At 44.5% G+C, this 25741-nt stretch overlaps 2 protein-coding genes across 2 annotated transcripts in view; one reads left to right on the top strand and one right to left on the bottom strand.

Moving 5' to 3' along the window:
* The window catches only part of LOC119177125 (uncharacterized), a 71961-nt gene extending 46432 nt beyond the window's left edge, over positions 1 to 25529 (bottom strand). The window contains exon 1 of the mRNA XM_037428513.2: positions 25444 to 25529. The gene's annotated coding sequence lies outside the window, so the exon portion shown is untranslated. The remainder of the gene's footprint in view (positions 1 to 25443) is intronic.
* On the top strand, positions 9624 to 13972 carry LOC142775855 (uncharacterized). The gene is made up of 3 exons (XM_075878141.1): positions 9624 to 10249; positions 12617 to 12683; positions 13777 to 13972. Exons 1-3 carry the CDS (start codon positions 9641 to 9643, stop codon positions 13782 to 13784), a joined length of 684 nt encoding a protein of 227 aa, XP_075734256.1. The 5' UTR covers positions 9624 to 9640; the 3' UTR covers positions 13785 to 13972.
* Positions 25530 to 25741: the final 212 nt, after the last annotated feature.

Below are 25741 nucleotides of genomic sequence, written 5' to 3' on the forward strand. Positions count from 1 at the left end.
ACACGAACTCCAACTCGTTTTCCGATTTTCTTGAGCCTGCTTGATATCTGATGTTTGTATGGAAACACGGCTATCCTTTCACGCTCTCTATCCGTGTTGCTCGTATTCTGTCACTGTCTCTGCTCTGCCTTATTAGTCCGCAGGATAGTCTCAGCAACGGAAGCGATAAACGCCTCGGGGAAACCCGAATCCTTAAGCCGGGAAACTTGAGCTTTGAAGCTCGCAGAGATATTGTAGGCGCACGACCTATTTAAGGCATTCTCACATGGTTATTTAAGGCATTCTCACGTGAAATTATATAGAGGAGACAGTAACCATGTGAATACTGCCTCCTCTATATAATGATTTATATGTGGGGTTTAACGTCCCAAAACCAAATATGATTATGAGAGACACCGTAGTGGAGGGCTCCGGAAATTTCGACCACCTGGGGTTCTTTAACGTGCACCCAAATCTGAGCACACGGGCCTACAACATTTCCGCCTCCATCGGAAATGCAGCCGACGCAGCCGGGATTCGAACCCACGACCTGCGGGTCAGCAGCCGAGTACCTTAGCCACTAGACCACCGCGGCGGGGTGGTCTCCTCTATATAATTTCACGCTCTGCACAATAAACTCAGTTGGAAGTTAGCGCTCGTGTCCTTCGTGTCCTTCTTGTCTCTGTGTCGTCATTTTGTTCTCACGCTGTAACTATCGTCATGCCATACCAACTAGCCCAAGCTGCCACACAGCAGTGGTGTTTGAGACAGACGAAGAGTTCGGTCAGTTAGAAACAATACCGCAGCGTAGACAAACAGACAAAGGTGTAGTTATAGCGCTCGAGGTAAGCACACACCTGTCGAATTCTCAGGCACGGGAATTGAAAGACGTAGTGAAAAAGTATGAAAACACTTTTACAGAAAAGCTTGCAGTATCTAAAGTCGGGAAACATAGAATCACTTTGCTCCCAGGCGCGACGCCAGCGAAGTGCTATCCCTACCGAGTGCCGGTAGCACTGAGAGGAGAAGTGGAAAGACAGGTATCCGAGTTGAAGAAATGGGGCTTGATATACCCGATCGAAAGCAGCTTTGCGCACCCTGCAGTGGTGCGCGTTGCGAAGAAAGACGGCCGCGGTGAGAATGTGCATTGATTACCGCCAACTGAATACCGTCACAGAACCAGACAACTTTTCAATGAGGAAAACGGCGGAATCGCTTTATGAAGTGGCGAAGAGTACCTACATAATGCTACTTGATATGACTCGAGGATACTGGCAGATACCGGTCGAAGAAAGCTCGCAGAAGCCTACCACATTCGCGGCTACGCCTGTATGCGCATGGCGCGTAATGCCGTATGGGCTGCGGAACTCCGCTGCGACTTTCCAGAATATTATTAATGAGGTACTTCAAAGGCATACACTCTTGGAAAAAAGGTGGTAGTACTTGCTAACTTTGAGGTAGCAATAGTTTGTCACATATGTTACAACCCTGATACACTCTAAATCAAATCCTGACTAGACTACACACCCGCAGGCAGGAAATCGAGTCAAATTATCGCCGCTTCTAGGTGGCTCCGTAGCCGTGTTGCAGAGAAACCGGCCCGATTTGAAGTGGTTTTCAGAATAACCGGGACAAAGATTAGCCGGGATTTTCGGTCAATTTTTTTTTTTTTTGCAAGATACGGTTTGCGGTTAGGCGTGACTTTCCGTAGGCGGCCCGGCCCTGATACGGTGGCGGAAAAAAAGTACTATTTTACGCTTTTCAGAGCGGTTTCTCGCCGAAAATGCGACGGACATGACTACAGGTACTTAGAAAACCATTAGAATCACAATTACCCAAATATGCGAGATTAACATGCAAAGCACAGCCCTGGAATCGAACTCGGGACCGCATGCACGTGAAGATCTTTTACCCATTGCACCATAACGCTATAGTACCGCATGGCGGCGAGTCTTTTTGCGGTGGTATATACCTACCAAGTGGGTTTTTGCAAACCGTCTTCGGAACCTTGAACTGTTTTTGTGCCATGTGCATGCATTTGATCAGCGAATAGTTTGTAGGGCTCCATGAATTCGAGACAACCACGGTGAGCACTTTCGGCTCCGACTTCGGTTTATGGTGCGCCGTTCTGTGTCATTTTCTGTGTCATTTTACCGTTTAATGATGATACGTCGAGACTATTCCGTTCATAAATTATCAGAATCGGAATCACACACTATTTTGCATTAGATAGTCAACAGCCGGGTAGCAAAAAGGTAGTAACGGGGCAATAAAGGTCGTAAAGGCTGCAGTTACTACCTCTTTCATTCCAGCTACTAACTGTTTAAAACGTAGGTATTAAACAGGTCGCAAAAAGTTAGTAACGGTCGCAGCAAGTAACTGTTTACTAACGTATGTAGTAAACGGGCAGCAAAAAGGTAGTAACGGTCTAAGAAAGGTAGTAACCGCTGCAGTTACTACCTATTTGCTTGCAGTTGCTACCTTTTTACTAACTTTTTTTAAGAGTGTAGACGCTATTCGTGCGCTTACATAGATGACATAGCAATGTACTCGGAGAGCTGGGAATCGCATGTACGTCACTTGGATGCGGTGTTGGCCGCTATAGCGCAGGTGGGTTTAACGATTAACCCGCAAAAGTGACGGCCCGCACAAGCGAAAGTTATGTACTTGGGACATGTGGTTGGTTCAGGATCTCACTCCCCTGACCCTGATAGGGTTAGTGCGATAGTGCTACTGAAAATACCACGCACAAAGCGAGATCTGCGAAGTGTGCTAGAACTTTTTAATTATTATCGGGAATGCATCCCCGCGTACTCAGAGACAGTGCGCCCATTTACTGACCTCACCAACCGCTGCGTACCAAACGTCATCCCGTGGAGCGTAGAAAGTGAAAGCGCTTTCAATGCTATTAAGCAGGCCCTCAAGGCTGTGCCTTCGTTGAGTGCTCCGCACCTGGACAAGGAGTTTGTGCTAACTACCGATGCTTCTGAAAGGGGTGTAGGAGCTCGTTTGGCTCAGGAGACAGATGGCGATCAGTAAACCTATTGCCTTCCTCAGTAAGAAGCTCACTCCTCAGCAGGCAAAGTGGTCTGCATTTGAAAGAGAGGCATTCGCTGTAGTGTGGGCGCTAGGTCGGTTGGACACTTCGCTATTTGGCGCCAGAGTAAAGGTTGTGACTGATCACAACCCACTAACCTACGTGACCCGCTCCATGTCATCTAGTGCTCGCCTGACCCACTGGGCCTTGGCCTTACGGAAGTACGACATCTCATTTTCTCCCATAAAGGGATCTCGTAATAAGTGCGCCGATGCCTTGTCGTGATTGGACAGCGGGAATCAGTAGAGTGAGCCTAGGGAGACGGGTGAAGGTTTTCTTTTTTCTCTTTTTTTTTCGAATACTACTACTAAATGGGCACGTTGTGATGTAGTTGTGTGGAAGTTCGTTAGATTTAGGCAGGTATAAAGACAATGATGTCTGAATGTTTATTATATGTCATGGTGCACCAAGGAACGTACGGGACAGGGTCCAACCTGTGAGTTACGATCCAACCAATGCACGAATGTGACTACTAGAGTGCGTTTCTCTGCATTTTTTTTTTATTTTCGGGTGTGTACCCCTCCTTGTGGTCTTCTGCGTGACTTTGTGCGCTTGGGTGGCCACAAACATGTTTGGAAGGGACACATGTGTGATAGTGCTTTGTAATGATGTAATGACGTTATAGTGAATCCCATGTAACATGTTTTTGTTGTTGTTTTATTTACTTTGGTATGATGTTTACGCGCGACTCGAAGTGTCGGCAGTGCACATAGTGTGACCCCCCCTCTCCCCATAACGTTCTTGAAGTTGTATGTACAACAAGCCTACATACCACATTTTTGGGTTAAAAGGAGTTATTTTTGGGGCACGCGAAGGATGGCCAGTCGGTAGACGGCGCCTGACGAAAAGGGAAGTTAATGAAAAGAGGCTGCCCAGAAGCGGACTAAGCCGTTCTTCTCGGAACGCGTCTTTGTCGTCAAACCCCGTGAGCCTTTGTTCACCGCACCTTGCGCTGGGGAGTCACCCGCACGGCGGTAGCGCTCTCAAGGTGAGCCAGGCTGAGAAATAACTGGTCGCTGTCGCGACACGGCTCCCGACGAGATAATGTGGCGCCATGCTGTAACAATACGTGCGGATATACTGCAGAATCGTGTCTACTAACGCCAGACAGCCGACCGGCCGTCTAGACAGGCTTATTGTCGCACGAAGGTATCTTTTAAGCTTTACGTCGACGAAATGACGGAGTTCTTCTTAGCCGATGCTCCGAGGATAGCAAAGCGTGGGAACGCAGAGGCAGAGACCCATCTCTGAGGAAAGGGCAGTTGTTTGCTCCATTGGAGGAGCATCGAGTATGGGTTCGTCCCACGAGGCTGTCTCAGATGAGACGAGAGGTATTTAATGAAGAGAAAGGGAGAGAAGGGGAGCTTGGTGCTCGAGAACGAGATCGGGAAGCGTGGATAGAGGTCATGCTTAGCACAGACTCTGATCCAAGGGTTGATACTACATCAAGAAGTTGGTGTCGATGTGGGGAGTATACGAAGGGCTCGGCAAGTAACGCCGACGTTGATATTAATACAGCCCAGTGCTTACTGTGCGGTCGGTTTAGTGGCCACCCCGGCCTTTGTTTGTAAATAAGTGTCAGTGTGTACATAAGCTGAAGTCTGTCAGGAAGTGAGCAAACAGTCCAGTCCTTGAACGTGTCGTCGTGATCATCTGAACCATCGGGATTACATCCATCATATCAATCTTAACTCCAACCAGGCCAAGTAGCCACTCTTTTGATAGTTTGTCGCTTCAGGCGCATCGCCTCTTCAAAGTGTATACCTTCAACGAAAGAGAAAGAAAGAGTTGGCCGTATGATTTGCAACCGCAGCTCTCGAAGTTATCACAACGTGGCTAAGTTGACTGGATCACCGTGACTGAGCGCCGATTGAGGAGTGACATAACGAGGAGAAGGGCTGGGCAGAGATGCTCACAAAGGTATTCACAACTACAGATATCGAAATACATGGGGTGGAAGCTTGAAATACGGATATTGAGATGCATTTTTCTTTGGTGTAGCGGAATATTTCAGAGATGCATTCGCAAAAGGCGAAAAAAGTATCCCGAAATACAGTTACAAAAATACATACACATGAATACACATACCGGAATACAAGTTTTTATTGCTAGGATTCTAATTCCCTAGCTAGCAGAATAATATTGTGAATGATGTTCTGACGTATTGAAGCATGAAAGTCAATACAATCGCTTTATTTACTAGCGAACGCCACTGCATTAAGTGAAAGCATCCATTTATTCCAGACAAAAGGTCTTTTATGCCCCTGTCACACAGAAGCTGTTAATGTCATTAGGTTCAAATGTCATTCTGAGCAGTGAATGCCATTCGATCCGTGGTGGTGCTAGAGTATACACTTTAAAAAGTAATGTGATTTGTTGTGATGTCAATGCTGACAATTCAGAAAAAAAAAAGGAAATGCCCAGAGTAGTTGAGGAAGGAAAATGTTGAGTGATAAAGAAGTGAAATCAGTTAGCAAAGCGGGAAGTCGCTTTGCTAAATGAATACGCATAGAAATTTTATTTCTCAGAATATATGCCCACAATAAGCCAGCACGATCCGCTCAGCCAGTCCACAGCCGATAGAATGAACACAAGCAACACGGCGTGCGCGGCGTGACGAAAAAAAAAAAAAGCGGGAAAATAAACGTGTCGCGTTTGTCTAGGTTTTCTAGAACGCAATGTGACAGATTCACACGTGTTATAGTTTGCGGTTCGACCACACACAAAACCCAGAGCATTTCGCGCTTGTTCGCTTTAAAACACGCGTTATATGCTGGCAGACGAGCTTACTGCCGTATACCCTTACGAGAGCAAACTTCTCTGCCTGGGTTCAGTGCACTCGTGGGGCTGATGCCATCACTGCACGCATAAACGTTCACAGAGGCGCCCGCTTGTTTACATTACATGGCCGACAGTGCCGACGGCTGAGGTGGAGAGTAAAGACATCTTGCGACCGTCTTCTGTACCCCTGTCCTCGTTGAAATGATAGATGCCCTGAAAAAGCAACTTTACTAGTGTGTTTGCATGAATGCGAGTCAAATTGATGCCGAATGCTACCTTTTAAGTAGTCCCTGCGGTAGAGGGTATACGTTCTGTTTGTGGTTTGCGCGGCATGTGTTTCTCGAACTCCTTCGATTGCTTGTCATTAAACACTAATTCAACACTAATTACATAACATATCTATGTGCAGCAGCCGCATAATGTCATTACATGCGAATGTCATTCCATTCGAATGACATTAAAACGTACATTGTCACTGGGGTATCAGACACACGGTTTTCGTGGGAATTTCGCTTATACAACAACTGCTTCTTAAATAGCAAGCAGCACCTTGGCAGCCCATTGCTTCTTGTGCGGCTGCGCCCCGTTCTTTCATATTTGCAGGATACTCTCAAAATATTGTAACAAAACAGCGCGCAAAATTGACGAGGCTTGCCATATCAAGACGACAGGAAACGTATGAGCCTTCACTCGCTCTCCTGGAAAAAGAGATAATGTTTCTGAGTAGTTAACTTGGAAATGTCGACTAGTAGAAGATTCATTTTGCGTTTCACCCTTATGTGCACGTGATGGTTTTATTCTTGTTTTACGTTTTCAGCTACTATATATTTCCCGGTGTAATAAATTTACACACAGTCGTTCGTCAGCACTTGTGTTGTGTGTTTATTCTTACTCCGGCCCCTTTTTTGCGGTGTTCTCTTCAGTATTCGGCAGATCCTACGCCTTGTGGGAATCAGTCTTGTGCGAAGCACTCGACGAGTTATTGTTTGTGCTGCATTTTTGAAGCGGTGTGAGAATATTCGACAATTTCGAATAACGAATCGAATAGCAGTATATTTAATTCGGTACTCCAATAGAATAGTACATATTCAAAATACCAAATATCGATTGAATAGTTTTCGAATATTCAGCACCGAATAGAGAATTTCAAAACAAAGAAATTTAGGAAGTGCCAGAGGTACTTACTTTTTCTTCGTTTAAGCACTAAATTACCAACATTCATGCAGCCAATAGAGTTTCCTAAATATACTAGAGGGAACTGTGGCGCTAGTGTCTATGGGTGGTGCAATGCACAGCGCTTCAGTGAATAATGGGTATGACATGGCTTTGCCTATAGTCTTCATACTTTACGCTTGTTCTTGCTTCGCGTGGCTTGAAGCTGCTTTGTCACGAAACAACGATCGACAAATGTTCCGCAGTTACGCTTCACTACCTTGATATTTCAGGCTTACCACTTCAAATCTGCTCACGAAGTGAAAAAAAAAAAAGGGTTTGTTATTTGCTTTGAAACAAAACCGAAACACAGCAATAAACGAAGTCACAAGTACGATTTGCCACCAACAAGTACGAAGGCTAGGCAAATCCGTGTACTACCCATCATTCCTATTATCGCTGAACAATCGCAGCGCCAGTCCCCTCAAGTTAATTTTTGAAAACTCTATGATGAAGCCCAAGCTTTTACGAGACTGCCTACGCCATGCTGATTACCGAATAAAGGCGTTTTGTCAGATTTTTGCTCTCAAAACTCCACTTTGACGATTACTAAGTTGTAGGTGCATCGCATTGATCACTTTCCGTCTTCATCTTCAGGTTTTATTCAGCTTCATGACTAACAACAGACGCAAGAGTTGTGTCGGTGCAAATTGTTCGGTCTTGCAGATACAGCTTTCAACACTGATGTTTGCATGCCTTCCGTGCCGAAGGCCATGTTGTGATGGCAGGCTCACCTGTGTCATTACAGCTTTAGATGTATGCGTGATGTTTGGTAAAAAAAATGTTAAGTTTTTATTATGTCTCATTTTTTTCATTTAAAAGCGGGCAAGAAAGTATCGCCTTGGTTAGTGTAACCCCTGCTATAGTTACAAAATATTTCGAAGTCTCTGATCGCTGCTGTATACGAGCTTACCTCAGTTTTCATAATTGTCGCATTCTGAGTATCCGTATTCTGAGTCGGTTAAATACAACCGTAACGTTCTTTTGTGAAAGCTTGTGAATATTTACTTCAAATAAAATGTTGTGGAGTCCTGGGACTCTTCTTGAAAATGGTTCTCGTATACCCCTGTCCCACGACAATGCCATTCGCTGCGAATGACATTGCTGCTGCTAGCATAGCGAATCACATTCGCACCTAATTAATGAAATGCGCCCGTTGAATATGTTCACCAACCTCGTGCAAGCGCGGCATTTGTAAGCTCGTCAACAGGTGCGTGACAAGAGGTTACTAAATCCATATCTATAAGCAAGTGAAAACGATGTTCAGGTGTTTATTAAAGGTTGTTAACTTTCCGGTAACTTTTTTACGTACAATCTGGGCGCCGTCGCGTTAGACTATAGCAGAGTACACACGCACGTGTTGGACACCAGGTTAGGAAGAGTGCTTTTAAACCGATTTTCCTTTCTTGAGAAGCACCACAGTTCTTTGTTAATTGCCGACGTATATTCGAAGGCCGAAAAGCAGCCGATGTAGAAGTATTGGTGTGTAAGCGCAGCTCCAAAGCCCTCATCGTCTGTGATCTTCTCTCTCTCTCTTTTTTTTTAATGGCAAGTTTGAGGCGCTTTAGTCGGTTCTGATTTTCATTCGAAGCAGCAGCTGTGGAGAGCAATTAGCGTTCGTTTGTACTGATCATCATTCATTGCAGTCACAAATTCATGAATGCTGTCACGGTCCCAAATATTGTCGACTGTAAATTGTGAGTCTTGCTTTGGGCATCTATACGGGGATTTTTTTCTACTGATGCTGCTTTATCGAGTTGCAGTATATTTTAAATCAGCCGGACAATGTAATGTAATTTAAATGCGAGAGCTGTAGTTTTTTTTTTGGCATCATAGAAACCTGCCGATAAACATTGCCATCGATTTCTAATGTCATTTCACATACCAGTGTAGACCCGGAATACAAGATCGCAATGAAATTCCTTATGAATGTCCTTGGCTGCGAATGACATTGCATAGGTCATGTAACAGAGGTATTACTATTCGAAAAAAAACTACTCGAAGAGTATGCGATTAGTATTGTTGTTCAATTCGGTGTCATTACTATTCTAACTGTATTAGATTCAATTCCTAACATTCACTATTAGCACATCCATATTTTTTAGATTTGAGCGAAGTGTTACGAGGCGGATCAACGTCTTTAGTAAGTATACATATATATTTGTATACACCTTGTGGGCGTACCAGAAAACGTCGACAACACTGGCGTTTAAAGAGTAACTTATGGTCAGGCGTAATGGCAGCACTCACGTTAGGTCACAGACGTCAGTATTACCGAAAAAGAAAGTGCTCATTACGATGTGATGATGTGGATGTGATACGTAACTTTCGTTAGCGCATTCCTTCGCGGTTCAGCAAAGCTTGAATATAGCTTGCAGACACGTAGAAATACAAGATGTAATGTTTATTAGACTGCTATAAAAGCGGAACTAACACTGGAATCACAATTGAAGTTACCGTAACATGATATCTTCATCAGGAGAGCATGTGTAAAGTTTATAAAATTAATCAGCTTTGTAACCACAATTCAAGTTGCACCAATATTGGAGTGGGCACGGTGGAGCGGCAACGATGCGGTCGCTCAGAAATCCGATTTTGCTTTTTGTGCAGTTAGTCGCCTGGTTTGGAACATTACCACCGCGTGCGAATCCAGCGCGTGCCAACTACTCTTCACCGGTGTTGCTGGCGGCCCCGATCTGGATGAACACGCCCCTGCGTCATCTGCCACTATCTGACGGTGGCATCCTTTCCATCGTCACCTGGTCCACAACACTGCGGGCGACTGCAGCGACGCAAGAGCATATAAAGACCACGGAATTCTCCTGTTCCTTCAGTGGGCACGGTGGAGCGGCAACGATGCGGTCGCTCAGAAATCCGATTTTGCTTTTTGTGCAGTTAGTCGCCTGGTTTGGAACATTACCACCGCGTGCGAATCCAGCGCGTGCCAACTACTCTTCACCGGTGTTGCTGGCGGCCCCGATCTGGATGAACACGCCCCTGCGTCATCTGCCACTATCTGACGGTGGCATCCTTTCCATCGTCACCTGGTCCACAACACTGCGGGCGACTGCAGCGACGCAAGAGCATATAAAGACCACGGAATTCTCCTGTTCCTTCAGTGGGCACGGTGGAGCGGCAACGATGCGGTCGCTCAGAAATCCGATTTTGCTTTTTGTGCAGGTCAGTAAACCTCCTTCTCTCTACTGTAAGCGAACCAGTAACGTCTGTCTGCTGCTCCTACCGTGCCCAAGTGTCATATTTGAATGTGTGTGCGAATGCGTGCATGTCACAAAGCTTCTACTATGTTGTGGAGACGTTGAACTAAACCCTGGCCCTGCAAATACTAACAAAGAAATACTAGACGCGATCGCTAAGCTATCTGAAAAAGGTGATCACCGTCACGATGAGCTAATGGAAGCTCTTGCCGACCTAAAGACTAAACAGGAGGCATTAGCGCAAACTGTTGCTGATTTAACGGAAAGGTTGTCGGCGGTGGAAGCTTTCGTCGAGTCATGCGACGGTTCTGCAGTAGTCAGTGATGTGCCACGTCTAATCGCTGAAACTGTCAAGGTGCAAGGCCAGACACTCAGTGCCCGACTGGACGATCTTGAAGACAGGTCCAGACGAGAGAACGTATTGTTTTTTGGTATATCGGACAGCCCTAATGAGACGTGGGCTCAGTCTGAAGGCCATGTTCGTGATCTACTCTCCCGACACCTTGACATGCACATTTCTGACTCCGAAGTTTCCCGAGCACATAGGTTAGGAAGTTACGCCGCTAAAAAAGCTCGGCCAATTATCGTCAAATTTTCGTCATTTAAGGTTAGAGATGCTATCCTGATGCAGAGACAAAAATTCAAAGGAACTGGTGTATCAGCTAGCGAAGATTTTTGCAAAAGCACGCGAAACTCAAGGAAGAAATTAATGGAATTTGCTAAGGCAGCCGGGCAACCGTATTTGCTACGCGTTAACAAACTGGTCATGAACAAGAAAACTTACGTTTACTGCGCAGAAAGCGACAGCGTTCGCGAAATCAATTCACCCCAAGCTAAGGACAAAGAACCCTCTCTACCTGCACGTGCTGACACTTCTAGCACCTCATAGCTACGCCCGTCTCGTTGCTGCGCAGGAAACGCTTCTTTTTTCTTTTCTAATGTGCGCAGCGTCCTGAATAAACGCGTCGAACTGTCTTCTGCTATTGATTCCTGTTCCGCTGATATTGTTGGTCTGACAGAGACTTGGCTTTCTACAAAAGTAAGAAATGAAGAAATATTGGATTGTGAGAAGCACTACAAATTTTACCGATGCGACCGCGATTACCGGTCTGGTGGGGGTGTTCTGCTGGCGGTTGCCGATAATCTTGCCTCTCATATTATTCCTGTTATGTCTTCACTTGAACTTGTTTGTGTTCGCGTGCTCATTGATTCTCGCGAAATAATATTTTGTATTTGCTATCGATCACCAACTGCATCATCATCCTTTTGCAATGACTTGCATGATGTTGTCAATCAGCTGTTCGTCAGATACCCGAGATCACCTTTGTTCATTCTTGGCGATTTCAACTTTCCCGACATCATGTGGGAAAGAGACCCGGTTACCTTAAAGCACAACTCAGGTGAAAGTAGGGAATTTTTGAATTTTTGTCACGACTTCAACTTTACCCAGCTTGTTGACTTTCCTACTCGCGTTACTCCCACTTCCGCTAGCGTATTAGATCTAGTACTTACCAGTACACCTGACCTAGCTTCACCCTTCACTCATCTACCGGGAATTAGCGACCATTGCATAATCCACTTCACAATAAAAGCACGGGTTTCCATCAAGAAAAGAACAAAAATTATCCAAGACTATAGCAAAGCGGACTTTCATGGAATGAATACAGAGTTACAATCTTTTGTTGACCTATTCTTTGCTGGTTTTGAGCAGCGATCTGTTGAACAGAACTGGCTAGACTATAAGAACAAACTGCTAGCCCTAATTGACCGATTTGTACCTAAGAGAAAAGTTTCATCGAATCCTCGTTCTCCGTGGTTCAATAACACGTTGAAACGCATGCGCAATAAAAAGAAGCGGCTATTCAGACGCGCCAAATCAACAGCCAGAACAGACCATTGGTCTTTTTATCAGACATTTAACAGAGAATTCTGTACTGCGCTTTCGAAAGCCAAAAAAGTATTTTTCGATGAAACTCTTCCTTCGCTGCTGCGCTCTAATCCACGTAAGTTTTGGAGCATCATTAGCGGAACTACAACGCGACATATCCAATTAATACAGTCTGATGTCCCAGTCGCTCTTAGCGAGTGCTGCAACGTTCTGAGTAATGTATTTGCTGCACACTTTCAGAACAGCATCCCAACTATATTTCCACAGTTAACAAGCACCGATTTCTTGCCAATGGACCCTATTATCATTGATGCAGTTGGTGTCGAAAAACTTGTTGGAAACTTGACAGTGTCATCATCAGCTGGTCCAGATTGCATTTCGTCAAAAATGTTGAAGTGTACTCAAGTCTATTCTTCTTTAATATTGTCAAAACTTTTTGAACAGTCATTACAGACGTCCACACTGCCATCTGACTGGAAGACTGGGAAGGTGGTCCCTGTGCATAAATCTGGTGATGTACATTCCCCCAATAACTACCGTCCCATATCGTTAACATCCATTCCAGTGAAAATCTTAGAGCATGTCATTTACTCGCACCTCATTGAATTCCTTGAATCTAATTCCTTCTTTAGCATTTATCAGCATGGCTTCCGTAAGACAGTTTCATGCGAAACACAGTTGCTGTGTTTTACTAACGACTTGTTTATTAACGCAGATCTTGAATTTGATACTGACTGCATATACTTAGATTTCGCTAAAGCATTTGACTCCGTTTCACACGCACTAATCATTTTCAAACTTACTCAGCTTAACATCGACCCCAATGTACTTACATGGATTAAAGAATTCCTCTCTAACCGCAGCCAGTACGTGACAGCTAATAATTTTTGTTCACCTAATTCCGCAGTATCATCTGGTGTACCGCAAGGGTCCGTTTTAGGGCCACTCCTTTTCTTAATTTACATTAATGATCTTCCTTCTTGTGTTTCTTCTTCTACTGTCCGACTCTTTGCAGACGACTGCGTCCTCTACCAGAAAATAACCAGTCATGTCGATCACCTTAACCTTCAACGCGACCTAGATAGCATATTCGCATGGTGTAACACATGGTTCATGACACTTAACATATCTAAATGCAAGAGCATGCAAGTTTCACGTCGCACTACCACCCACTGTCCGCGTACTTATTCCCTCAATAACATTCCATTACCATCTGTTGACAATTACAAATACCTTGGTGTTCACATATCTTCTAATCTTTCCTGGAATAAACACACAGAATATGTGATTAACAACGCTAACCGCATGCTTGGTTATCTGCGCCGTAACTTTTCCTCTGCGCCATCGTCACTCAAGTTAACACTGTATAAAACATTGGTCAGACCAAAATTAGAGTACGCATGCGCCATATGGGACCCAACTCATGCCATTCTCATTCAATCTCTCGAAACCACTCAGAATCGCGCAGCACGTTTCATTTTATCGAATTATTCACGTCATTCCAGTGTCACATCCATGAAGAGCACCCTAAACTTGCCTGATCTTTCATTGCGCCGCACATTGTCTCGCCTTAACCTTTTTCACAAAATCTATCATTATAACAGCCATTTGAAGGACGCCCTGTTTCATCCACCTCGCTTCATATCACCAAGGATGGATCATCGCTTTAAGGTGGGCCTACCATCCTGTCGCACCAGACTATATAATGATTCATTCGTGCCAAGGACAAGCGCCGCCTGGAACCACCTTCCCGCCTCCATCGCCTGTATAACGGACCAAAAAGACTTCAAGCTCGCCATACATGATGCCCTGTAGAATTTTTCTTTTTTTCCTGTTTTCTGTTTTTTTTTTTAACTTTTTAACTGCACTTACGATTGTTCAAACCACTCCTTTCTGTAGTGCCTTCGGGCCTTGAAAGTACCTTTAATAAATAAATAAATAAATAAATATTACGCCTGCATGTGGACCTTTTCCAAAGCAGCTTCGAAACCTGGCGTGGCTCCGTAGTAAACAGCTGACTGCCACGCAGAATACGTGGGTTCAGTGTTGTCGGTGACGTACAAGCACGGCCGCTGGATGGAAAAGCGCACGGTGCAGCCAAGGAGGTGCAGCCCGCCGCGTCTAGTGGCTTTCAATGGGAGAGCGCGTGGCAGCCGTAGTTGCAGTTGCGGCCGCTGCAGCGCGACGGGGCGGGGACAGGTAGAGTCACTGGATTTCTTTTCCAGTGACTCTAGGGACAGGAGGGACGGGGAAACGCGTGGCGGCGGCTCTCTTGGGGCAGCAAATTAGCTGGTAGTTGCACGCCCTCTGTAGAATGAGGACATATGGTTATGGTGTCAATAACGTGATAATGCCCCCCCCCCCCCTAAAATATAAAAAAAAGGCGCCAATGCAGGCCACTGCGATTGCCTACTGGCACGCAGCGGGCGCTTTTCGAGGTCAAGGACCACCAGTTTCGATTTCGACGATCTCCCCAAGAGGTGCTGTTCGAACAAAGAAAGAAAGAAAACTTATTACTGTAAATTTCTGGAGAGTTGAGTGATGCGTTCTCTGCCGCGAGCGTGGAGAACTGAATCTCGTGTTGCGTGTAATGTCGCATTGAGAAAACACCATGTGCTACATAGTGAGAAGCCATCACATGTGTAACCCCACAAGTGTATTTAAGAAAGACCCGGGACGCGAAATTCGGAAACTCGAAATTATTGTGCTGTTTGAAGCAGCCCTTTCTGCGTGGGCACTTCTGAGCGATTATGACAAACGAACGTTGCCTTTAAGATATTTTAATCTGGTTTTGAAGTATACGTAAGTGCTAATCCGAGTGTTTTAGCACCTCGCGACGTTGCCACTATAAAATGACGAAGGCAGAAGCCGCTTGTCACCTTTCAAAAAAAAAAAAAAAAGAAGGAAAGCGAGTGTTGTCAACGATGCAGAACATTCACGGGGTTCACACGAAACCACGCAACCGAGGTGTATCGTTCCTCGCCCCTCTTTCGCTCAGTTGTCGAGCTGCTCCCAGGGGGGTTTTGGCTGTCTGCGCCCGGTATGTTTTTCTTTTTTTCCTGACAGAAACGCGCTCAAAGCACCCACATCATTCATTTCTTCACAGCGCGTGGGTCCGTCGATTAGGAAACTGAACGTTCAGCGTCACCACAGCCTGTACGCACACAGCCTCAGACGCTCACCCTCCATAGGAGCATATAGCTCCTTGCGATTTAAGGAGTGCATTTTGATATGTGGGGTTTAACGTCCCAAAACCACCATATGATTATGAGAGACGCCGTAGTGGAAGGCTCCGGAACTTTCGACCACCTGGGGTTCTTTCAAAGAAACGCGCACCCAAATCTGAGCACACGGGCCTACAGCAATTCCTCCTCCATCGGAAATGCTGTAAGCCGGGATTCGATCCCGCAACCTGCGGGTCAGCAGCCGAGTACCTTAGCCACTAGACCACCGCGGCGGGGCAAGGAGTGCATTTTGAAGTGACGCTAAAATTTGTCACAAGTTATGACCATAGGATAAATATACGTTGCGTATGAGCATTTACGATTATATTTCGGCATTGAACTCTAGAGTAAAACAAAGATCTCGTGTTAGGGGCCCTTTCAGCTACAGCACTGCTAAGGTACGGTACATTTCGTTATGCCACAGGCATGGTCCTCGTTGGGGAGCGCTTCTTTTCACGAGATCGAGCGCTGTTCCGGCGAACTGTCTCCCCCCATCCAAGCGCCACCTTCCACGCAGAAGGCGGCACAATGCAGTTCCGAGCAAAGCGTCGCCTCCTCCGCCGAGCCACCGTGCCGTTCCGGGTAAAGCTTCACCTTCTCCGCCAGGCACCGGGGAACTGGTCTCAGAAAAAAGACCAAAACGTTATTTAAGGCCGTGCCGGCCCCATGTTCAGAGGATTTTGCCCCAGCCGACTTCGTCATGCTGGCCGGCTCTGTAAAAACGATAAGCTGCTATGGTAAACTTTCCTACCTGTTGCTGTCTTCAAAACCAATTGCCTTCCTATTCCGCCTCTGAGCGAAGGCATCAGCGACGTCCGTTTGACTGCTCGCCGCTTTCGGCTACCGCTACCATCGCGACAAACAGGAAATCCTAACAGTGGTGGCTGTGGTGGAATGCCATCAGACCCACATTTATAACAATTTGTACAAAGAATTCTCGTTAGATTAGAACTTCTGGTGTAATCCTTGGCGTTCGAAACTTTATGTGAAACGTAAAATATATATTTAAAAAATCTTATTGTGGGTTCCTGCAGATCAGACACGTCGATTAAAACTTATAGTTACCGAGAACGACAGAGGTAACGTCTGTTACTTTTTTTAGGTAGTGCTAACGGTAACACGTTACTTTACTTGGAGGTAAAGCGTTCTTTTTTGTTAGAGTAACGAGTAGCATCTTTAGTTATTTTTTTTTCGTTGACGCATACAACACTGCTGGGGTTGGATTCTTGCTTGGATTCTGAATTTTATTATTTGCATTCGTCGTGTTATCGCTGCCGGCATCGGTTTTTGTAAACTCTGTCGCATTAAAATTAACCATGTCTGTTCTTATTGTTCTTCGGTAGATATGCACTGGCGCCCCGCCGCGGTGGTCTAGTGGCTAAGGTACTCGGCTGCTGACCCGCGGGTCGTGGGATCGATTCTCGGCTGCGGCGCCTGCATTTTCAATGGTGGCGAAAATGCTGTCTTGTGCGCTCAGATTTGGGTGCATGTTAAAAAACCCCAGGTGGTTGAAATTTCCAGAGCTCTCCGCTACGGCGTTTCTCACAATTTTGGGACATTAAAGGTGGTTTTGGGACTTTAAATCCAACATACCTATGAATATCAGACATAATCAGTCAATCACCTGCGGCTCATACCCACATGCTGATCGATTGATCGATCGATCGATTGATTGATTGATTGACTGATTGATTGATATGTGGGGTTTAACGTCCCAAAACCACTATATGATTATGAGAGACGCCGTAGTGGAGGGCTTCGGAAATTTAGACCACCTGGGGTTCCTTAACGTGCACCCAAATCTGAGCACACGGGCCTACAACATTTCCGCCTCCATCGGAAATGCAGCCGCCGCAGCCGGGATTCGAACCCGCACCCTGCGGGTCAGCAGCCGAGTACCTTAGCCACTAGACCACCGCGGCGGGGCATATCCACATGCTGATGTCCGGGATACACGGGTACGGGCCACAAGTGTCTGGAGCAAAATTTTTGACGACGTACGTGATAGGATTTTTACCTTATTCATGTCATGACCAGAGCGTCATATTCGACAAACCCTTTTGACCCCCGCCCCCTCATGCAACTTTTGTCGACACCACGTTAAAGAGACGATCACGAGAGCATCTACACGTTGAACAGATATATATACGTACATAGAAACGCTCATAGTGCCTTTGGTTTGCAAAGAAATGCTTCGGATTAAAAAAATCTGAAAGGTTTTTCTACCAGAGAGTAAACAACGAACCACCAACCAGTCTTGCGTGCCTATACCCGAGAAAATTGCCTACTGCCATACGAGTCGATCTGATATGAATGCGTGCACATGACCTGTACAGTCATTAAGGCGCGAAGATTGGCGCTCTGTACAACTACAGCGTTCAATTCGCTTCCTCTTCGCGTTTTCTCTAATTTGCTACTTTAATTCGCTTCAGAACTGATGCTACCCTTTCATTTGGTGCTCTTCGTTAAACACTATTGTCCACAGCATAACACGTCCAGGGAATCTCTACATGGTAGTGGCAACACACATACAAACACCCGGTTTATCGTGTTTATCGTATAGCCAGTCATGGAATGTAAATAACAAAAACAAGTAATCAAACAGATTATTCATTCGTATTAACTGCGTTCACATTAAACATTCACACATATTAAGCAAATGCGAGGATATTGAAACTGCAGAAAGTTTATGCATTATGTAAGAAGCAATAAAGCACTTACAGATCTTAAAAAAAAAAACTAATTCGGCACTGTGCACTGCTGAGCTGTTACACAATTATGACAACAATAATACAACGTGAGCCACAGTACACCATTGCTCGCATTCGAGCAAACAGTAGATATATAACTGAAGTTAAATAAAAAGAAAAAGCTTGACACCCATTTATGATAATAGGTGGCCTATTTTTTAATTGGTTCATATTGTCCCTTTTCTTAAACGAATCCTCTGTTCAGGACTTCGAACAGTTTTTTCTTTGTGAATATAGAATAGGAATAAAGATCGTTGCTGATATTTATTCCTATTTCATATGTGGTCGGTTTGAATATTTCTAAGCAAGCAGCACATTGTACATTGCAATTATTTTGCTTTTCTTGTGGAGAATCGATCAAGTTAGCTGTGCAATATTTATACATGTTGGCTAAACGGTATTCCCGTACGTTTCAAGCAATCCTTGGTAATTATCAATACTTCCAAAGTCACTGTATCTACTGAGCACTATGCCTTTTCGTAGTCTATAAAAGCTATATAAAGTATTTTGTCGTACAAAGCACATTTATAAACTTTCTGTCTGGATGTACCACTGTATATAGTATACCACTTTCTAAGGCAGATTCCTAATCGAAAGTGTTTCTCCTGTCTTCTTTGAAGGTATACCTTTCGAAATATTTCGCCACAAAGTTGAAAATAAGGTATAGGAGTCTGTATATATTGCAATCTCTTAGGTCGTCCTTATCAATATGATGTTGCCGCTGTTTTCAGCGCACTGTCGCATTTCAGGTCCAACTAGGGTGACTCTAGGTCCAACTACTTCCCCCCCCCCCCCCTTCCCTCCCCATCTTTCATCAGGTCAACTGTTCACCAGCCGCTTTTTACGCTCAGACTAAACTCCGTCGAATTTCACAGCGCGCTCACACATCAAAACATGCAATAAGGACGTCACATGCATTCTGTGTGCTCATCACATGCCCCGAAAAGCCTGTAAACGTTCATTGCCTCCTGGCATAAGACGTGCATTGCAAAAAAAAAAAAAGAATGCAAGTACCTTTAATGTTTCACCTTCAAGCATTTTTCCTAATTACTATAGATGCGTGTAAAATATTTAGTGGTTCTTAGATATAGGCGGGAGCAGCCGGCGCTGATGTAAACAGTGGCAGGAAAAAACCCTACTAAAGCCAGTATTGCCAAAAGGGACCTTCATCACTTCTAAAGGCAGGTGATGGACCATATATGTTTTCCTGCGGTATACACCGGCGTTCAATATTAGTCGGGGGGCTCCTGTAAACCCGGCGAGCGTGAAATTCATTCTGCAAGTACCAACAGTCAAAACAGTGTTTACTTCACTGATAACTTTCTGTACTAGCATTGTCGTGCAACATCAGCGCCGCTTTTTCCACGTGCAGCATATTGCCACTCATATTGGGCGCGTGCATATAACGAGTAACACTCACTACAACAACGTGCACAAGCAATTTTCAAAAGGAGACCATGCGCTATATACCAGCTTTAAACACGACGTTCAAGGTCTTATTGCCGCGACACGCTAAACATTTCATGCAACACAGCAATAACAGAGGTCCCTAAAATAATGATTAATCATTTGCAAACAATCGTGCCAAACGCAAACGTACCCTTAGGACAATGTTTCAAAAAGATACAAGCCACATATTCAACAATCACATGTGCTTCTATAGCTCCCGTATATACAAGGAACACGTAATATTGGTCATTTTTGTTATACATTGGTCACTCCTATATATACGTTACTCCCAGCAAAACATCAAATGACTCCAACATTCCGTTTGCTCGAGTGCGACTATGCTCTTAACTATAATGGCGTTGCAGCGATATTCAGGAACAACGTGCTAGTACAGGACGAGGAACGGATTCAAAGAGACACAATCAACAAGAATACTGATGCGCCGTCCTAATCAAGGAGCCGAGCACGAAACGCAGAAACGTGCAGCGCTATCGCCACATGCATACCTATATGACAAATAGATGATCCAAACCAGATAGATCGGTATATATTGGCGCAAGCCCTGGCGAAGATGGGACCCCTCCCGAGACGCTTTCAGGACGACGCCTGCGTTGTGCCATAACTCATACAATTACGTACAAAAAGAAATCGTTGGTTTAAGAAAGAAAGAAAGGTTTAAGTGACGTTCTCGCGACTGATCCCGCCACCAAAGTTCACTGTTTGTTTGTTTGTTTGTTTGTTTGTTTGTTTGTTTCTTTGTTTGTTACGTATAGGTGCTTGCCCCACAGCTGAAGTAAAAGTCCCGGCCACAGATTTGCGTATTGCAGTCCCGGCTTTTTAACAAAGCTTAAGGGTGTAAGATACACGGGGACTTGTCCCGGCCCAGCTAGTGAAGTGCGAGTTATAACTAAGGCTTTCCGCATACAAACAAAAGAACACTTGCCCTGAATATGCCGAAATCAACGGGTGGCAAAAAGTGTGCAGCGTCTGGCTCCGGCCTACCAAAGAGCGTCAGGTGGGGTGGGTCACAGTGCACCGTTCCAGTGATCGCCAACAGCAATATGTGCTGTCAGAATCGTCAAGGCGAGCGAGGGTGGCACGTCGAGAGAGGGGGTAGAGGCGGGCTTAAGGGGAGGGGCTTAGCTCTGCGTAACCTCGCCCCCAAATTCCTCCTCGTATTTATGCATCCGTACTATTTTTTCGAAGTTCAGCTTCCACAAAAAAAGTGTAAAAAAAGACGCAATGTCGTACAAACGGTTGATGTAAGAAGTAAACTGAAGTCGATAAAACGCGTGTAGCGCATGCGTAAAAAGACCCAGGCGTGACTGACTTAGGGGTCACGCTCGTACGCATGATATATTTCACGCAACCTTATGCTATCAACTTCGTGCAGTCGTGCAACCTTCCATGAAAGACGTAGAGATTGACAATACTTGTGCTGATTGCTTGTTACGGCAGATAGATACATCGAAAGCAGTTGGACCGTACGGCCTATCAGCATTAGTTTTTAAAAACTGCCACAGCATCATTGTAAAGTATGCGTTATATATGAAACTACACTTAATACTGGAATTGTTACACGCGACTGGAAAGTTGCGATCATCACCCCGGCTCATAAATCAGGTGATAAAAAGCTCGTTGAAAATTAAAGGCCCATTTCGCTTACAGCAATTGATGGTAAGTTATTTGAGAACACCATATACAGTGAAACAGTTAAATGCCTGGAGTCAGCCAACTTTTCCACGCCATATCAGCAAGGTTTCAGAAATAAACGTTCATGTTTAACTCAGCTAGTCGAATTTAACACTACATTGCACAATCCTTGACAGTATAGCACTCAAGAAGATGCAGGGCATCGATTTCCGTAAAGCCATTGATATACCGTCCCACACAACCTGGTAAAATTTACGATTCTCTCTGCAAACATAAACTTTATAGCTATTACTTGGAGAAAGGACCACTTAAACGGTCCACAGCTGAGCGTACCTAACGGCTCAAAGTCATTCGCGGTAACCAATACGTCAGGAGTATCACTAGGGAGCGTATTGGGACCTTCTCTGTTCCTTATTTATATTAATAGCATAGTTGACGGTATTACCTATCCAGTTAAGTTATTCACAGATGGTTGTGTAGTGTTTAGAGAAATTAAATTGTACAAGGATGCTGAAATTTCGCAAAATGATTTGTGCAGCCTCGGAAGTCAACGTGGTGTGAGAAGTGGAAAATGAGTCTAAACGTCCGGAAATGTCGTTGTGTATCATTCTGATTGATATGTTGGGTTTAACGCCCTAAAACCACCATATGATTATGAGAAACGCCGTATTGGATGGCTCCGGAAATTTCGACCACCTGAGGTTCTCTAACGTGCACCCAAATCTGAGCACACAAGCCTACAGCATTTTCGCCTCCACCGAAATTTTCAAGTGTATCATTCCCGTGTGCAAGTGTATTATTATTTCCCGACAATTTAAAGCGTATTAAACACATTCATATAACTGTGACAAAGGTATGTAGCATGCTATACTTTATACGCATAAATTTTAAACAAGCTTCACAGACCGTGAAACAAACGCATTATCTGATGCATGTGAGACCTATTCTAGATTATGCTTGTGTAATATGGGATCCCCGTCAGCAATGCTTAATCGACAGACTAAGAAAAGTTCAAAACCAAGTATAGCCTGATTTGTTAGGAACAACTATAATTCCTTTGCAAGCATCGCAGAAGTGAAACAAACCTTGAAAAGGGCACGGTGCTAAGGAGGCAGGAACTGCGAGATAAATTTTCTCGTAGTAATTATTAGAATATAAATGTCATTAACCCCCTTGAATAAGTGTTCGCCCTGACGCAGGTCTCAAATCAACGAGACAATTCACGAAAAATATTAGAATGCCCCTACAAAACCCACTCGTTTTGTAGTTACTTTCTCAAAAAACAGTACAGACAAGAAACCGTCTATACGGGACGATATCGTTAGTGAAACTGATAATGAAGCCTTCTTTCTACCCTGTAAGAACGCCCACAATATCGTTGCCAATAAGAATGGTTTGTTGTCTCGAAGCGTCTGGGCGTTTAAAATGTATGACTGTGACGGTGTTTATAATTTGTGTCATCATCACCATGATGATCATCATCAGCCTGACTACGCCCACTGCAAAGCAAAGGCCTCTCCTATGATACGCCAATCAAGCCGGTCTTGTGCTTTCTGCTGTTACGTTATACCTGTGAACTTTTTAATCTCATCGGCCCACCTAACTTTCTGTCTCCTCTTCATGTAGCCCAGCCGCGGTGGTCTAGTGGCTATAAGGTACTCAGCTGCTGACCCGTAGGTCGCGGGATGGAATCTCGGCTATGGCGGCTGTATTTCCGATGGAGGCGGAAATGTTGTAGGCCCGTGTGAAATTTCTGGAGTCCTCCACAACGGCGTCTCTCATAATCATATGGTGGTTTTGGGACGTTAAACCCCACATATCAATCAATCCCCTTCGTGTATTTTGCTTCTCTGGGAATCCAGTCAGTTACCCTTAATCACCAGCGGTTATTCGGCCTACGTACTACCAGAGCCCTTCAATGCTTTGTAAAAGTATTGAAGGACTCTGGTGCTACGTACCCGGCCCATGTCTATTTCTTCTTATTGATTTGAACTGTAGTATCATTAAACCCGGTTTGTTCCCTGACCCACTCTGCTCTCTTCTTGTCTTTTAAGGTTACGCCTATAATTTTCCTTTCCAACGCTCGCTGCGTCGTCCTTCATATAAGCTGAGCTCTTTGTAAGCCTCCAGATTTTTGTTCCGTATACGTATACGTGCCGGCAAGGTGCAGCTGTTATATACCTTCCTTTTGTGGGTTAGTGGCAGATTACCATTCATGATTTGAGAATGATTGCCAAATGTGATCCACCCCGTCCTTACTCTTCTAGTTACTTCACTCATATGTTTCGGCTCCGCGGTTACTACCTGTCTTATAAGTATAGACATATTCTTTTACAACTTCCAGCGTATTTCCACTTATCACAAAGTGCTGTTTTCTGCCTAGACTCTTGCACTTTACTTTGGTTTTGTGCATAAAAATTTTCAGACGTGCTCTTCTGCTTACCATGTCCAGTTCAGCAATCATAAGCTGCAATTCATCCACTTAGTTAATCATCAGGATAATGTCATCAGTGAATCGCAGGTTACTAAGATACTCTTCATACTCTCGTATCCCTCACTCTTTCCAACCTAGGACCCTGGAAACCTCCTGCAGTAAACACGTGGTGAATAGGATTGGAGAGATCGTGTCTCCCTGCCTTACACCCTTCTTTATTGGAATTCCGTCGCTTACTTTATGGAGAACTATGGTGGCCTTGTATCCACAGTAGATTTCTTTCAGTATACATGTTTATGTAGGGTTTGTCGATGCCCTGATCCCTTAGTGCCTGCATTACTGCTAATGTCTCGACTGAGTCAAACGCCTTCTCGTAATCTCTGAAATATATGAAATATATGTATAGAGGCAGGTTGATTCCGCGCATTTCTCTATATCTGATTGATATTTTGAATTTGGTCTATTGTGGAGTAGCCTGTGTGTAGTTCATCATTATTCGACTGTTTTTCTCTTAAAAGTATCTTGTGTGTTGATGTATCTGTTGTATTTATTGCGTCGATTGCAAACTGATTAATGATATTATCTACGTGTACCTCCCCTATACGTAATGTCTTACGGCGATGTATAGGTGAAGTGTAAAAAAAAACACTACAAGAATACCGCATGGGTTGCTTTTCTGTATAAATGCACGCCGGTAATGTAAACTCCGATAAATGTGCAACACATGAGGGATATAAGCCGAGGCAAGTGAATATTTGGGAAAGGAACAAACTGAGCGTATTGTAATGCAAGAACAAGTATACGAGGCAGCCGAATGGGCACGAATGTTTACGTAAAAGGCGCAGACCAACGGTGCAGTAGAATTATGCTGTTTCGTATCGATTAGCTAGCGGTGAGCAGTGCTAATAGTCAACTACTGTCTCTGTTGAATTTGTTTTCGTAACACGCAATCTGTTGACAAAAAAATAAAAAAATAAAAGAGGGATGTTACAAAACGGGCTGGTTTAAAGGCAACGACAACGAAACACTAATATGCAGTTTAACATTTTTAAACGCAAATTTGGGTCAATATTGTTAGATACTCATTGTTAGAGCTCACGGCAAAGTATTTTACAGTGCATGTCATCTATTCTTCGTGCAGGGCAGCCGCTAGCTATAAACGTTACATTACGTGGCAAACGGAGAAGGAGCACAATGTCGGCGCATACTACACAACTGCAATGACGCTTAGCGCACTAAACGTTCCTGAGTCGAACGTTTAGTGTACTGGGTCGACGACGCTCAAAGCAAACTAGCATGTTCACGTGTTGCGAGTGTCTGGCGATGAAGTGCATGCACGCTAGCTCAACTTCAACAAATTGTGAAAGCTTTGCGATTTCGGGTAAGCTTTACTTTCGATCATGCTTTGAAAGTGCCGCTTGTACTGGTAAATGAACAGGTACAACTATGTACATAATGATGCGCACAGCGGTGCTTCATTAAAAGGTAATGAGAATGCCGGTTGGTCAGCTGGTTTATTATCACCTCTTTATTATTATTGCGGCCCTAAATTATTGGTGGACGTACTGAGCATGCAAGCTAGTAGTTAAACAAAAGATTGCCTATATTAAGATATTAGATTATTCTGACACACGCCAGATTTCAGCGTAACGGGTAATATTTCAGATTTTTCACATTTCAAAAAGACCAGCAATTACGTATGCAGTGACAACAACAGATGACGTCGACAAATATCAATAAACAACATGAGCATGGACTTACTTTCGCCTCAATAAGGGTTACTGTCGCCGGAGAGAACGTCCGTCACTACACGCGAGGCGGCCGAGTTCGAGAACGCTCAACCAGCCGGCAGCAGAGAGGGCGATGCAAGCCTATTCAGCGGGACTCCCCGCTTGCGAGGTACATCCGCGTGAATTGTACTCGCGCAATTTATCTTTTCCCTAAAAAACGTTAGAACTGCACTTCGATGTTACAATACCAGTGTAACGTTTAATATCGAAATTTTTATTAGCTAGTGCTGAGATGTATGTTTTACACAAGCAACATTATCAAAATAAGT

This window comes from Rhipicephalus microplus, chromosome X, assembly GCF_043290135.1.
Source record: "Rhipicephalus microplus isolate Deutch F79 chromosome X, USDA_Rmic, whole genome shotgun sequence".
NCBI lineage: Eukaryota > Metazoa > Arthropoda > Arachnida > Ixodida > Ixodidae > Rhipicephalus > Rhipicephalus microplus.